Source organism: Dasypus novemcinctus, chromosome 3 (genome assembly GCF_030445035.2).
Source record: "Dasypus novemcinctus isolate mDasNov1 chromosome 3, mDasNov1.1.hap2, whole genome shotgun sequence".
In the NCBI taxonomy this organism is placed as follows: domain Eukaryota; kingdom Metazoa; phylum Chordata; class Mammalia; order Cingulata; family Dasypodidae; genus Dasypus; species Dasypus novemcinctus.
Genome location: NC_080675.1, coordinates 97,861,665 through 97,877,573, shown reverse-complemented (window position 1 = coordinate 97,877,573; position 15,909 = coordinate 97,861,665). Strand labels below are relative to the sequence as shown.

At 35.6% G+C, this 15,909-nt stretch overlaps 2 protein-coding genes across 2 annotated transcripts; both read right to left on the bottom strand.

Annotated features, from left to right (window-relative positions):
- Positions 1 to 1,684: 1,684 nt before the first annotated feature.
- Positions 1,685 to 2,641, bottom strand: LOC101433495 (olfactory receptor 4K15-like). Its single transcript, XM_004482713.1, has one exon. The coding sequence runs from the start codon at positions 2,639 to 2,641 to the stop codon at positions 1,685 to 1,687; it is 957 nt and encodes a 318-aa protein (XP_004482770.1).
- Positions 2,642 to 14,723: 12,082 nt separating this feature from the next.
- Positions 14,724 to 15,674, bottom strand: LOC101433929 (olfactory receptor 4K2-like). The gene is given in 1 exon segment (XM_004482714.2): positions 14,724 to 15,674. A coding segment is annotated over 1 exon segment (951 nt).
- Between the last annotated feature and the right edge of the window lie 235 nt (positions 15,675 to 15,909).

Here is a 15,909-nt window from a genome sequence, read left to right as displayed (position 1 = left end):
ATGGGTCCTGATTGCACTCCTCTCATTCACAACGTCGTGGGTTATGTTTCACAGTCAACCTTGAGGTTCCAAAACATTGTTAACAGATTCCTAGTCCAGTGCTTAAGATTTTATCCAAATCAGTAAGTACAAGGGAATACACATGCAGGGTGTCTGATTCAGATTCTTATAATGGGTAACTTTCTGACCTTAATAATTTTCTAAAGCCTTGTTAAATGAACAGAAGCCTCTTAATGGAGTACTCTTTCCACAGAAGGGCCAATTTAATAATGCATGTCAGTTTCCTGCCACCTTAAAGCATGCCGTGCTATGGACCATCCTGATTTTGGCTATTTTAAAGGAAATCCTTGTGTTCTTTCCAAAATGAACAGAATAATTGAATGACAGCCTCAAGACGACCCAAGGATAATCTGTGTTTAAAAGGAAGCTCTAATAATTTATCCTCAGAAGGTAATTATAGACTTAAAATATTGTCTGTATATAGAAAACACTGCATATGGAACAACTATATCCAGTCTTTGTTGTCCAGATATTCTTCAATCATAATGCTGATAACAGGAAAGAAGCCAGAGTAGAGTGCAGGATTGATGAGCCACCTCATCTAAAAATCAGGATGATGGTGAGAAGTTCCTGGGACAAATTATGTTCAAAATCACACTGAATGCAGAGGTGAGTAGAATGTTGGGACAGAATAAATGTTGCATTGTTTGTTTCCATTTTATATCAGTTGGAATTGCCATTCTAGAATGAAGCTACCTTGTAGAAAGTTGAGGTAATACATGGCACTGGGGTAATATATATTTCTTTCAGATGATAATGTTCAATGCCCTCTGCTGCCTTTTGAACCAAGGTACACATAACCCATCAGGGACCCATAAATAACTGACTCAGAACCCCATTATTGTGGATCTTGCCCTATTTTTATGGGTTTAATTGTCAAGTGTCTAAAGCTTAATGTGCTTTACTACATATATATTTTATGAATATAAAACTAGCTATTATATTGTGATAAGACAATTTTAGGACTAAAATGATAAAATAAATGTTACCTAAGCAACTTCAAGTGATTTTATAAAGTCACCAAAATAAAGTGGTGTGTGAAGTCCCCTGAAATTCTGTATGTGAGAAGGAAAATATAAAATATAAACAGATATGGAAAATGTTATCTTGAATATTCACAAAATTAATTTTTACATGCTGAATTAGTCTATGGCTTTTTTTTTTTTTTGAGTGTACAAACCTTGTGATGTAAAATGTGAAAAGAGATTATCACTGAGATAATTTTTAATGCCGGGGCAAATCTCATACATTACTTAGAGTATTTTATCACGTAAATGAAATATTCCATTTTTAGTTTGGCTAGTTTGAATTATCACTTTTTAAATGAAAATAAGTAGATAAAGTTTAAATTAAACAGTAGTTGTAAAACCATGCTGTTACTGGTTTTATGTAGCAGGCTGTGAACTCTAATAAAAATATAAATTTTGAAATATTTTTAAAATGCTATAGAAAATATATGTAGAGTTATAGAAAGCATAATCATGTCGTCTTTTTTACTACAAATATTAAATGAGGACCATGCATTACATTTGTAATTTTAATCAAATAAAATAACTTTTGAAAACAATAGTGGTCACAAGAACAAAGGCAAAGTTCCATTTACTCAAGTCTCCTGTCTGCAAATCTAGTCCTGTGAGAGACGGCCAGACAGGCAGCAGGAACGTGCATACCGCATCTTCATTTTATTCATGGCTGATTTCACCTCTTTGTTTCTCAGTGTGTAGATAATGGGGTTCAGTATGGGTGTGAAAACTGTAGAGAACACAGAAAGGACCTTATCCACCGGGAACTTGCCGAAGGGCCAGGCATAGATAAAGATGCAGGGCCCAAAGAAGAGGGTCACCACGGTGATGTGGGCAGTCAGGGTGCTGTGGGCCTTGGCCAGGCCCACTGAGGAACGATGTCTTACAGTGACCAGGATGACCGTGTAGGAGATCAGCAAGAGCAAGAAGGAAGTCACCCCCATCAGACCACTGTCCAAAAGCATCAACACTTCCGGGACATAAGAATCCATACAGGCAAGTTTGATGACCAAAGTGAGGTCACAATAATAATTGTCTACTGTGTTTGGGCCACAGAAGGGCAAGTTTAGGGTGAAAGCCAGCTGGCTCAGGGAGTGCATGACCCCAATGACCCAAGAGCCTACAACCATGCCTGTACACTTGCACAAGCTCATGATGGTTGCATAGTGGAGAGGCTTGCATATGGCTACATACCTGTCATATGCCATGGCTACAAGGAGTACCATCTCACCACCAGCAAAGACATGGAGCAAGAATATCTGGGCCATGCAGCCCTCAAAGGAGATGGCCTTGGATTCATAAAGAAAATCGTGGATCATCTTGGGGGTTGCATAAGTGGCCAGTAACACATCAAGAATAGAAAGGTTACTGAGCATGATGTACATGGGTGTGTGCAAGGCACGTTCAGAAATCACTGTGAGGACAATGAGGAGATTGCCCAGCACAATGGCAATGTACATAATGTTAAAAAACACAAAAAAGAAATATTGGAGCTCCCAGGAATTGGACAGTCCTAGCAACACAAACTCAGCCACCCTAGTAAAATTTCTCTGGTCCATGGTCTCAGCCTAAAGAAAAGTACCTGCAAAGAGACATGTTAATGGATTGTTATTCAGAGCAAGACAAGTAGACCACAATCCTAAAGGGTCTTCATCAATTTAAAATGTTCTAGAGTTAATCGTATTTAGAAATGTTTTATCTATAATTTTGACTAATATATTGTCTCAATTATCCTTACTTAGGAAGGATAACTTTGAGATGTAAATGTAGTAAATCAATAACTCCAGTTTATAAAGTTGTGGCTTAACTCTAATCTTCTTGAAAATAACAATGAAAAACAGACAACTAATCAAACTTGTAAAGACCCCTATCATGGGAAGTGGACTTGGCCCAGTGGTTAGGACATCCGTCTACCACATTGGAGGCCTGCAGTTCAAACCCCGGGCCTCCTTGACCCGTGTGGAGCTGGCCCACGTGCAGTACTGATGCGTGCAAGGAGTGCCGTGCCACATTGGGGTGTCCCCCGCGTAGGGGAGCCCCATGTGCAAGGAGTGCACCCCATAAAGAGAGCCGCCCAGTGCAAGAGAAAGTTCAGCCTGCCCAAGAATGGCATCACACACATGGAGAGCTGACACAACAAGATGACGCAACAAAAAAAGAAACACAGATTCGTGTGCTGCTGACAACAGAGGCGGACACACAGCAAATAGACACAGAGAACAGACAACTGGGGCGGGGTGGGGGTGAGGGGAGAGAAATAAATAAATAAAATCCTTAAAAAAAAAAGACCTCTATCACGAGGAGATACTTCAGTATTCAGAATATACTATTGCCTTTCTTGCCCTACTGCTTTACATTAGCCACTCATTTAAGCAACTCCAATTCTAGAGAATTTCCCAAGATGCTGCACTCAACTAGAAAAGTCCTAATTTTTTCCCTGAGTTATTTTTTACTATGGTTGGCTTTCCTCATACTTCTTTCCATTGTCTAGTACTTGATACACATAACCACAACCATTAAAACCATTTGATCCAAATTGTCTCTAAATTTGTCAAAGCTGTTTTGACATTGAGCCATATGAGAATAAGTAAACTGAGATGGTCACATGGTCATTACAGAATATCAATAGGTGAGGTGATAATAGTCACAAAAAGCAAAGAGCTGACTTAAATAAGGTAAGTGAAAAGTAGATCATTTGAAGGTCGACTGTGACGTTTAGCTGATTAATATAGAACTGTACACCGAATTATAACCAGGATATAGAATTACTGGCATAATAAAATATGGTACAGACATTGAAAATTATCCAGCAACACAGAGCTTTTTCCTTGGGCAAATATTGAAATGAAAAACAATTTTTCAATTGATTGCAAAATAATTCATTCTACCTGTGTTTTCTCTGCAGCTTCTTTGGGACACTACAAAGAAACTTTCCATGAAGAAAGATTTTGATTTAAGTATTCATCAGAATTGTGTACAGAAGTGCAAGAATCTCTTAACTGAAAAGAAAGCAGTTTATTTTTTGTGTATTTTTTATTAAGAAAGAAGTCTCACATACTTAATTTTCTAAGAAATAGTTAACAGTGATGTGTCACTTTGTGAAAGTTGGTTAAAAAATGATTGTATCCGTGAGCAAAGTTGTTTAACTTGAAGTTTTTAAATACAATTACGAGCATTAAATTTTTATTTTAAAAAACTTTTATAAAAATTTGGTGAAGAAGAGATTACTGTTCCCATTTTGCACATAAGGAAATTGATACTAAGAAAGATTAACTACTATGTTGAAAATTATATTAATACAACCATTAAGTTACAGATCCAGTCCTTCATCCCAAGTTTTCAGGGTTCTTTCCATTGCCGTTGAAAACGCAGACTCTAAAGGAATCTAAAAGGTAAGGCTTAATAGAGATCAGCCTCAAAAGAACACCCAGATTGGAAAATGAGAGGTTTAGTTGAGGGAGTTGTTTTAAAATCACTAAATATTATTAAATATAACATAAATGAAATTCATAATAATAATATACATCTCTATTTAAAAAGGTATGAAGTAATGTATGTTTTATTTTCCAAAATGGCTACCTTTTTGCTTAAAAGTATAAATTTTATTTTACAACCTCTTACATTGGAAAACTTTATTCCTTAATAATATCTGCTAAATGGGTTTTTGGTTTATTACACTTTACAAAGATCCTTCCAAATCTTGACCATAAAAAAGAATCTCATGAGTGAGTAATTCATACCATGAGAAATAACTGAAAGTGAACTATTCCAATGGGTATTTAAAACAATCAGTATAATTTAGTGTGAGAGGTGGAATCATTCCTGGGGCATTCTTTTGTAAGGCCAGAAATTTTCATCTAATGGGAGCAAACATAGATTTTTAAAACTTTAAGAATAGAACTGTTCTTGGCCTCGTTAGTCACCTGTGAAAAGACAACTGTCTTTTAATGAAAGTGAAAGAGAAATTAATGGGTTGTGGGAGGAGGAGAAAGAAAATTTCAGAAATCCTCAAAGAGAGTGGCATTTATATACCTGCTGAATGCCATTTTTGCCTATGCACTGGGCTGGGCTGGGATGAACTGAGATGAAAATAAAGTGACACTAGTAGCTTTGATAGAGAGCCTGCTACACAGCTCATCAGAATGAAATCCTTAGAAAACAAAATATAATTTCAACTATTACAGAAATTCATCCTCAAACTATTTTACATTAAACCCAAAATGAAATTTTATGCAGCAGACCAACATGAATCTAAATATTTTGTTGATGACACAAAAGAATTTGAACAAAAGCCCAAATTTCACACCCCATTTCTCCAAGTTTCTCTTTCTCTAGTTAAAAGTCTTAATATTCTTCAAGAGAAAATCTCAAGCAAATGGATCAAGCAAATAGTTAACAAAATAAACATACCTGATTCAATTATTGGCAGGTTTCAAGAAAGTTGAAAATTTTTTTGTTTCTTTCAAACCAAATACTCCAACAAATGAACTGCATTAGATTTAGACATAGTTTTGAGCCCAGATATCAGAGCTATAATAAATCTTGACTTAAGCAGGTTTCCTCCTCTTCTTAGTACTCTATTCCACCCATTTCTCCTTTTATTATTTTTCTGTTTCATTCAGGATTGAGGATTGAAATTGGACCATGGGAGGATATTTCCCATAGAGACTTCTTGCCATTAGGTCTTTGCTGACTTGTTGAATAAGGAAAATGGCTTGAGTTCAGAGAGACAAACCATTTCCCTTTCCCTCAGCTCCCACGGGTACTCCCTTGTGTCTCACCCAATACCAATTACATGACCTATATTTCTAATAGGTTTGGGAAATTTTGTAAATGTAAACGACTCCTGAAATACTTCATGAAGCATTAAATTGAAACATTAATAATGTTGCTTACCTTAGAAGGAAAATATGAAAAAGTCCAGCAGACCTCTAATCCCCAGCAATGGTAGCATATGATGAATTCCTCTTTTAATAGCCAATGTTAAGCATCATTACTACTTCATCAAATGTGGACATATCTATATTCACAGAGTAAACCCCACTTAATGATGGCATTTTTATATGAACATATGATAACTTGGATTTGAGGTACTAATTTTTTTATTTAGGATTTTTGCCTATAGGTTGGAAAATGAAATTGACCTGTAGTATTTTTAAGTCACTGTGTCTGGTATTATTTGTTTCTTGAACATTTGGAAGAAGGGGTTCATAAACATGAATGTGCCTTGTCACTTTCATAACGTTAAATCTTTGACTTCCCTTCCGATGTACTGCACATTTATTGACATCTTCAGTTTTCTTCTTCTCAGGCACATTTGATAATTTATGGTTTCTTAAGGAATCAACAAATTCATTTGGATGGATCTGTTGTCTTTTGATTTTACATAACATTCTTGAGTGATTGTTTAACCTCTTGAACATATAAATTTATGGACTTTTCCCCCTGATTTCCAAATATTAATTGTATAATTCCTTTTTATTTTATTCACATATTGGTGCATTATTTTTTCTCTCCAAGAAACACATTTTTGGTTTCATTAGAAATGCATTAGATTATACTTTTTATTTTAAGTACTTCAATTGTTAAAGTAGAAGTACACTGAAATATCATAATCTCATATAACATTTTGTCAAAAATTGAAAATTTCCCAATATACTCGCTTTGAGAGGGCTAAGTGACATTTCATATATTGCAGGGGGGAATATAATATTGAATATCCATTACAAAAGAGAATTTAGTAATTTCCAGCAAAAATAAATATGCAATTGACATTTCTACTCTTATAAATATAAACTATATTTATATTTTAAAATATTATAAAATATATTATAATATATAATAATATTATAAAAAATATTTAAAAATATTGTATATACATTGATTATTATTGAAGCTGGGTAATAATTGGGATTGTGCATTAGAGCATTTTCTTCATTTTTTGGATATTTTTTTAAATGTCCAAATTAAGAAGTTAGAAAATAAAGTCTGCTTTTAACTGCAATTAAATCTTCCTTCTTTTTTCACATGTCTCATTTCCGTTATTTAACAAGCTTCTTTTGGTGAGTTTTTGATTAATTCAAATCACTTCATAATAACATATTAATTTATTTCTCCAATGAATGCTCATCAAACACTAATTATTTTTCAGAAACTAAACTAGGGATTGTGAATATATTGGGGTACAAGATAACATAGTTCCTAATCTCATGTAAATTATATTCTGAGGAGGAAGACAAATAACAAATAATTACAATAAAATGATACTTGTTTACCCTCAGGGGGGTAGGAAGGTTTTAAACTTACCTAAGATTTAAGGAAGGTTTCAGGTGTTAAATGAAGGATGAATTGGAGTTAACTGGGTTAAGCAGATGCTTATGTTTCTAGATGGGGAAGATTTAGGCAGGAAAAAATAACAACAGCCATATTTATCTTCATGTCAAGATGTGAACATTTGATGAGAGGTGTAATACTGAAGAACTGAAGAAATGTAATATGGCTGAAATCTACAGTATGTGGGATATGTATATGTAAGAGATATAACATTGTTTGGAATTGCTACTAAGAACATTATAAAGTCATTGGGGAAAATGTTTCTGAGTCATTAAAGGGAGTGTCATAAAAAATTAGCATTTTAGAACTGTCTCTCTGACTGGAGCATGCAAAATGAATTACAGTAAGGCAAGACCAATTTTGAAGTGGGGGAGTGAGTGCTAGACAAATACCTTTAAGACACAATAAAACTGGCCAAAATTGTCAAGATTATGTATATTGACCAAATCATGTGAAAAAATTGAGAAGTGTTTATTCAGTAAAAGTTACAGAGTATCAGGGAACAACAATGGAATTCTGTGGCATTTTTACCTAAGACCCCATGCATTCCCACCACCTTCACCAGCTCATTCTACCTGGACATTCTACTAGGGTGACTGAATACAGGAAACCACTGCTGAGGGGTGTTTCTTAAAATAATAATGATCTTGGCAGCAAAAAAAAAGTTTGACATGGCAGGTAGTCTAAGGGATTGAGATATTGTTTGTAATAAGCAAGACATGGCACACCAGCCTTTGACAGGGAAATCTGAGAAACATTTATGGTAAGCCTCAAAATCTCCCACATGTCTTTAGTAGGTGGGAAACCTATATGCATGTGGAAAACTGAGTGCATGCTTATAAGAGATCATAGAATTTGCTAAGTATTTACTGGTTACTGGTAAAATGCTAAATCTGTACACAAGCAGAGAAGACATGAGGAAAGCCGGCAAAAAGTAAAAGTGTAATTTATAAGCTGCCTGACACTGACAAAAGACAGAAGTGGTATTGACTCAAGATGACGTCGTACATGCTATCACTAGCCAATTGTGACTTTAAGATACCAGGATAAAAAATAAAAAGAATGAACACCTGAAACAAATAAAAAACATTCCCATGGGAGGGAAAGGGAATAGGATCAAGAGTTGCTAAAATATATAATCTAAAATGACTAGTGAAAAAAATAAAATTATGATAAAAGGCAAAATAAAAAGGAAGTGTGTTTCTGACTCAGAAAATAGTCAGTAGAAACTGTCTTTAAGGAGGCTAAGATATTGGATTTAGAAGACAATGACTTCAAAGTAGTTATTAAAATATTTTGAAAAAAGGAAAGGAAACCATGTTTAAAGAGTTAAAGGAGAAAATAATGACAATGATTCACCAAATAGAAAATATTAATAAATATTTGGAAATTATAAATATGAAATAAAAGAAATTCTAGAGTGGAAAATTACAAGTGGAATGAAAAAAAATATGAGATTTCCATAGCATATTTGAGCTGGCTGGAGAAGGAATCAGCAAACATGAAGATAGACCATAAGAAATTGTCCGATCTGAAGAACAGGGAGAAAAGAAGAATAAAAATGAGCCCTTATGTGCAGAACACAATCAATTTTATCAGTATATTTACATGCCCATAATGGGTGTCCCAAGAGGACAGGGAGGAAAGAAAGGGGCAGAAAGAAAACATATGTGACTATATGATGGCTAAAAATTCCCAAAATTGATGAAAAACATGTTCAAAAAGCTGAATAAACTTCAAGGAGAATAAACACAGAGATTCATACTTAGTATGAATTGCTATGACATAACAGTCAAACTGCTGAAAGGCAAAGACAAAATCTTGAAATCAGTAAGAGAAAACCAACTCAGCAAGATAAAAGAACCTCAAAAGGATTAAAAGCTGACTTCTCATCAGAAATAATGGATGCTGGAAGTCAAGGAGATGACATATTCAAAGTAATAAAAAATAAAATAATGAACAAACAAGATTATAGCTAGAAAACCTATAAGCATGGTTCAGAGATATTTCAGGTATGGTTTCAGACCACTCCAATAAGGTAAATATCACAAAAATGTGAATCTCATGCATTGTTTGGGTCCTAGTACATATAAAGTTATGTTTATACTATACTGTAGCATATTAAATATGCTATAGCATTATGTCTAAAAAACAATGCATATATCTCAATTGAAAATATTTTATTGCTAAAAAATCCTAGCTATCATGATAGCCTTCAGTGAATCATAATTTTTTGTTGATAGAGGGTCTTGCCCTCTAGGTTGATGACTGCTGACTGAACAGGGTGGTTGAAATTGGGATGATTGTCTAATCTCTTAAGACAATAATTAATTTTGTTGCATTGGTTGACTCTTGGTTTCACAAAAAATTACATGTAACATATTAACAACTTTGTTGTCTTGTCAAGAATTTCACAGCATCTTATCTAGAAATAAGTAGGTCTGAGGAGAGGGAGGAGGTGCGGGAATGGCTGTCGGTGGAGTAGGCAGAACACAGTTAATATTTAACTATTAATTTTGCCTTCTTGCACACAGTTCATGATGCTTCAAAACAATTACAATTGTAACATCAAAGATCATAGATGGCAGATTACCATAACAAATATGATAATAATAAAAAACTTTGAAATAAGTACAAGGGCACTGGTCCCGTCCTGTATTCTAGAGGGAAAAAAAAACAAAGAACAAAAGAAAACCAAGTCAGTCTGGATCAACTTATATCTACTGTAATCACCTAGGAATCTACTAAGCGCTACATTTAGAATAACCTACAATCTGTATGGAAAGCTGCTGTATAACAGGGGTTCTTAACCTTTTCTGTTCTACGGATGCCTTTGCCAGTCAGGTGATAATCATGGACCCTTTTTCAGAATGTAGCAGCAGATAGTTTTATGACACTCTACTAGCATCGGGTCTAACAACTACTATAATTTCTAAGTACGGATGAGCATGAAAAATTTTTCAAAATATGCAACCGCTGTAATGTGATATGAAATGAATACCACTGTAACATTGCATACATTCATAAGTGAAGGAAATGCTAGACTTAAGTTAGAGGTCAGAGAAAGTAAAGTTAATAGGTTGATTTCTTTCAATTCAAGCTAACAGACCCCCTGAAATCTTTCCATGGACCCTGTATTGGAATAATATTTAATGAGTATCGTTCAAACCTAAAAGTGAAACATCATGCAGGAAGCCTTGTTAATCAACAAACAATGCCTTACTGGTCAGCATTTTTCATATTTCAGGAAGAATGATGAGAGCTAGAAAAATTGCGCACACTGGGGAATGTTTTGTAACAAATAAGAACAGATAGGGTGCATTGGGGGAGTATTGTGATCATACCTAGGAATGCTGGCCACTTTCTCCCAGGGATTGACACATAAAACCTTGGAACGTACTGTCCTGAGCATGTTGTGTTCCTTCCTGAGGAGACTGGCTACTTCCTTGGGAATTTACACAATGCCCGGAAGTTGCCATCTATAGTATTGAGTTCATTGATTATAAGCTCAAAAAAAGGAATAGTCTCTTATCGGGCCAGTTGAAGTCCCACCCAGGGAAAGGGTGCTCTATATGGGTGTTGCTTTCAGTCAACAGTCTGGTGTCAGCTGCTGATTCAGAGCTTTCCAGCTGTGAGCTAGATGTTGGTGAGTTTGTATGTAAGACTGCTATTTTTTTTTTTTTTGTCATTTTTGTGACTCTGTTCAGTATTGATTTAATCTTTTCACTGATCATGTATTCTTATTTCTCACTCTAATTGTCAGAATAGATTTATTAAACTAGATATGCATATATATTTATATTATATCCAATTAGGACTCTGGCCAAATGTGAGTCAAGTAAGTTGGTGTGTCCACCGGTTTGGTGAGCTTATATCTATATGTATGTAAATTGTGAGGGATCGTGATATGGCAGTTGGACCCCTATTTATAAAAAATCCTTTGCTTATTTCATGTTCTTTCAATTATTAACAAAGGTTTACTAACTAGATATATGCATGTATATTTATATTGCATCCAATTGGGACTCTGGCCAGACATGGGCCAAGTAAGTTTGTGTGTCCCCCAGTTTGGTGAGCTTCTATCTATATGTATGCATATTACAAGGCATTATTTTTTTTTAAAGATTTATTTATTTATTTGTTTATTTATTTATTTCTCTCCCCTCCCCCCCCCCCCACCCTGGTTGACTGTTCTCTGTGTCTATTTGCTGTGTCTTGTTTCTTTGCCTCTGTTGTTGTCAGCGGCACGGGAATCTGTGTTTCTTTTTGTTGCATCATCTTGTTGTGTCAGCCCCCTGTGTGTGTGGCACCATTCCTGGGCAGGCTGCACTTTCTTTTGCGCTGGGCGGCTCTCCTTACGGGGCGCACTCCTCGCGCGTGGGGCTCCCCTAGGTGGGGGACACCCCTGTGTGGCACGGCACGCCTTGCGCGCATCAGCACTGCATGTGAGCCAGTTCCACAGGGGTCAAGGAGGCCCGGGGTTTGAACCGCGGACCTCCCATGTGGTAGGCGGATGCCCTAACCACTGGGCCAAGTCCATTTCCCGTAAAGCATTATGATGCAGCAGTTGGACCCCTATTTGTAGACAATCCTTTGCTGATTTTATATTCTCCCAATTATTAACAGAAATTTAATAAAATAAATAAATATATATTGCCTCTATATTGCTTTATTTTGCTTGAGTCAATTAAGTCAGTATATCAATCGACACACATGTATATAGCAAAGCATTTTATGACAGAACAGAATCCTAGGACCCCTGGTTAAGAACCCCTGATCTATACTAACTGGTTTCTATTTGTCTTGCGATAGGAGTGGATCTTTTACAAAACATCAGTTCTGCTTTTGCATGCTGTGGTGGCAAGTGGCACCATCCTTGCCACTGCTTAAGGTGCCTCTGACTCTTCCACTGAACTTGCTTTTGGTGTAAGGATGTCAGCAGCATATAGAAGAGACATGAAGTTAACAAAATCCACCAACTGCACCAAATTGAGATGTGTTTATATAATATGTAGAGTGATCTTGAATAATGACTCCTCATGTGGAATCACCAGAGAAGGTGGTAGGTATTTCCATTTATTTATGGAAGGCCTCCAGAAGCTGTCCTCAATACTTTTCATTCTCAGATGTAGACCCTTGCCTTACAGAGTCTTCACTGATCAGTTACATATTTGAGCTTTTTTGTGAGAATTAATGTGAGTTGTAGAATTCTCCAAAAATTTTCTGAAGATTGATGATATTCCTTCAAACAGACATTACATTTTTGTACTGAAAAAAGTTAATTTTTGAAATCATTTCCCAGCCAAGTAAATTATGTCATTTGAAATAATATTTTAGATATTTCTAAAACCAGCTAAAATATTTCCTACAAAATGATCCTACATGTATTTGCACATTTAACAAAAGTTCACAAACACAACCTAAATAGGTTCACTTGTATCCCTATTTCAAATAAAATTGTGCAATTGATTTGATGACATAAACAGATTTCATTCTGATGTGAATACTGTAAATATTTTTATCCAACAATTTCAAACCTTCCTAGGTTTCAAACACAGTACTCCACACTTATAAACTGTAAAATTGCTTCTTTATTTGTTGAATATGAAGAAGTGGAAGGAGAGGGAAGAGAGGAAGGAGAGGAAGGAGAGGAAGGAGAGGAAGAGGAAGAAGAGGAAAAAGAGGAGGAGGAGGAAGAAGAAAAGAAGAAGAAGAAGAAGAAGAAGAAGAAGAAGAAGAAGAAGAAGGAGAAGGAGAAGGAGAAGGAGAAGGAGAAGGAGAAGGAGAAGGAGAAGGAGAAGGAGAAGGAGAAGGAGAAGGAGAAGGAGAAGAAGGAGAAGAAGAAACTGATGAAGAAAAAAACATTTATTTTCTCATTTGGCTTAAAATAAATTTAGTTATTTCCTTTTCTTAACTTGTCTCTCATTAATGATAATTACTGCATATCTATTCCTAGCTTTCTCCATTTACTCAAAGATGCCATGAAAGAATAATCACTTTATATTTGTCAAATACTGTGGTGGCAACAAATTGTTCCTCTTGTGATAAGAAGCTGGATCATACACTAGACACTATATTTCATAAGCACCATTTAGTAACTTACAAATAATAGTTAAATCTTTAATGTTGTTATCATTTAAGGGAGGTGATTTGCAAAGCATGGCTTCCCATAGAATTACTTATCATGGCCAGCAATGCCTGCAATTCCAGTACTAACCAGTAGGTGGTAGTTATATTTTGTGTACCTCAAAACTGATATGGAACCTAATATTCTTATTTAAAACAGTAAAACCTATTTCTATACATAAATGTGCTTATTTAATAGACATTGTATTGCCTAGCAAAAATTTCTAGTTTTTCATCAGTATATTAAAAGCAAAATGTAATTTTACCAAAATCTAACACAATATAACACTTTAAAAAGAAAGCATAAGCTTTACACAAATGAAATTATTATAAACTGTACCTTTTAATTTAATTCTAGTTTTAATTTCCCAGGCAACAAGCTACCAAAATGTACATACAAGACAAAGTGTACTGATTTTCACCTCAAATCGCAATGTTTCCTATTTGCAGAATTCCCTAGGCTCTTTATTCACCCTGCATTTTCAGGAGTTAACAGCTGAATCGTTCTGCTTATTAGCTAAAGAGTTAGTGATAGAGACTCCACTACTTACAGCATATTTTTTGGACCTCATCAACATTTGTAGTGAAACATAATCCAGGGCTTTCTTTAATAGAAGAAATCCCAAATAAGTTTAAAGGTTAAGTAGGAGGGGCAGACGCATTACATAAAAATATTACAGACTGGTCAGACTGATCTCCTACAGCAGTATGGAGTCTCTAGGCTTATAGAAATGTTGCTAGTTTGTCATAATTTAGGGGCAACTCTCTGAGTAACTCCGTTGCTAGCTGTATATAAATATATTCATCTCCTAGTTCTCCCGATATTTATATTTCCTCTTCTAATTCACTTTTCCTCTGTCCCAATTAATAGGGAATTAATACTGAATGTCCTAAGTGAACCAGTCATTCCTGGCATTTTTACAGATAGTCTTTGCATCTGGAAGAAATTGTTTCTGTCAAACTGACCTTCTGAATGTTAAATTTATTTTGAACAGGCAAGGTAAATGTATTATTTCAAATGTATTTAATTTGTGCTGCCACAAATTCTTGGCAATAACAGTTGGATAATAACTCCAAAATTAAGAGCCTAGTACAGCATTGTGACCTATGCTCTGTAAAAATCACTAGAGCACTTAAGGGCTAGGAATTTAAATCTAGAAGCTCATAGATTTAAAGTTAGAACTAAAAATAATGCTGAGTTTCCTTGTTGGAATTTAGAAACCTATTCTTCAATTTCCTCATAGCTGTCTTCACTTCTTGATTCCTCAAGGTATAGACTATTGGGTTCAGAATGGGAGTAAAGATGGTATAGAACACAGACAGGATCTTGTCTGCCAGGAAGCTGCTCAGTGGCCACATGTAGATGAAGATGCATGGCCCAAAGAACATGAAGACAACAATGAAATGAGCTCTGCAGGTGGAAAGTGCCTTAGATGATCCCTTTGAAGAATGATGCTTGATAGTAAGCAGGACAATAACATAAGAATTGAATAAAAGAATAAAGCAGGACAAGGCAATTATGCCACTTGTTGAGATCATAAAGAGGCCCAGAACATAAGTATCCACACAAGCCAGCTGGAACACCACAGGAAGGTCACAGAAAAAACTGTCTACCTTGTTGGGACCACAGAATGGTAATGTGAGGGCAAATATGACCTGGCTCATTGAATGCATGACTCCCACCACCCAGGCGACCACCACGAGAGCAACACACACTTGGGGACTTATGATTGAAGCATAACAGAGGGGCTTGCATATTGCAATATACCTATCAAAGGACATAGCCATGAGTGAAATAATCTCAGTACCAGTGAAAAGGTGTAAAAAAAATATCTGGGTTATGCAGTGGTCAGAGGAGATGGTTTTATGTCTGGTGAGGTAGTCTGCAATCATCTTCGGGGTGGCAAAGGAAGCAAGAGACATATCGATGATGGAAAGGTTGGTGAGCAGGAAATACATAGGGGAGTGTAGGTGAGAGTCTGCTATAACTGCGGTGACTATGACACTATTACCCACCATTGTTGCCACGTAAAACAATGAAAAGACCACGAAGTAAACCGTCTACAGCTTCCAGGAGTTAGAAAGTCCTAGCAAAACAAACTCAGACACAGTGGACTTATTGGTCACATCCATTGCCTTAAGTGAGAGGTGGAAGCCTGTATTGAAGAAAAAAATCAAGAGAAGCTATGATTCTATGGAAGCAAAAGCTCCAATTTCAAAAGTTTTCCTTTCCTTTAAGAATATGAGTAATAGTCTGCTTTTCTATTACAATCCATTAAGTGGCCATGTGTTGTCTAGTGTTGCTGTATTGGAGATAAGGACTTTAATCAATGATTTTTCATTAAAAATATCAACTCAAAATTGTTTC

Bases quoted from the DNA above. Each gene is read 5' to 3' on its own strand.
- LOC101433495 (XM_004482713.1), bottom strand. From the start codon at position 2,641: ATGGACCAGAGAAATTTTACTAGGGTGGCTGAGTTTGTGTTGCTAGGA.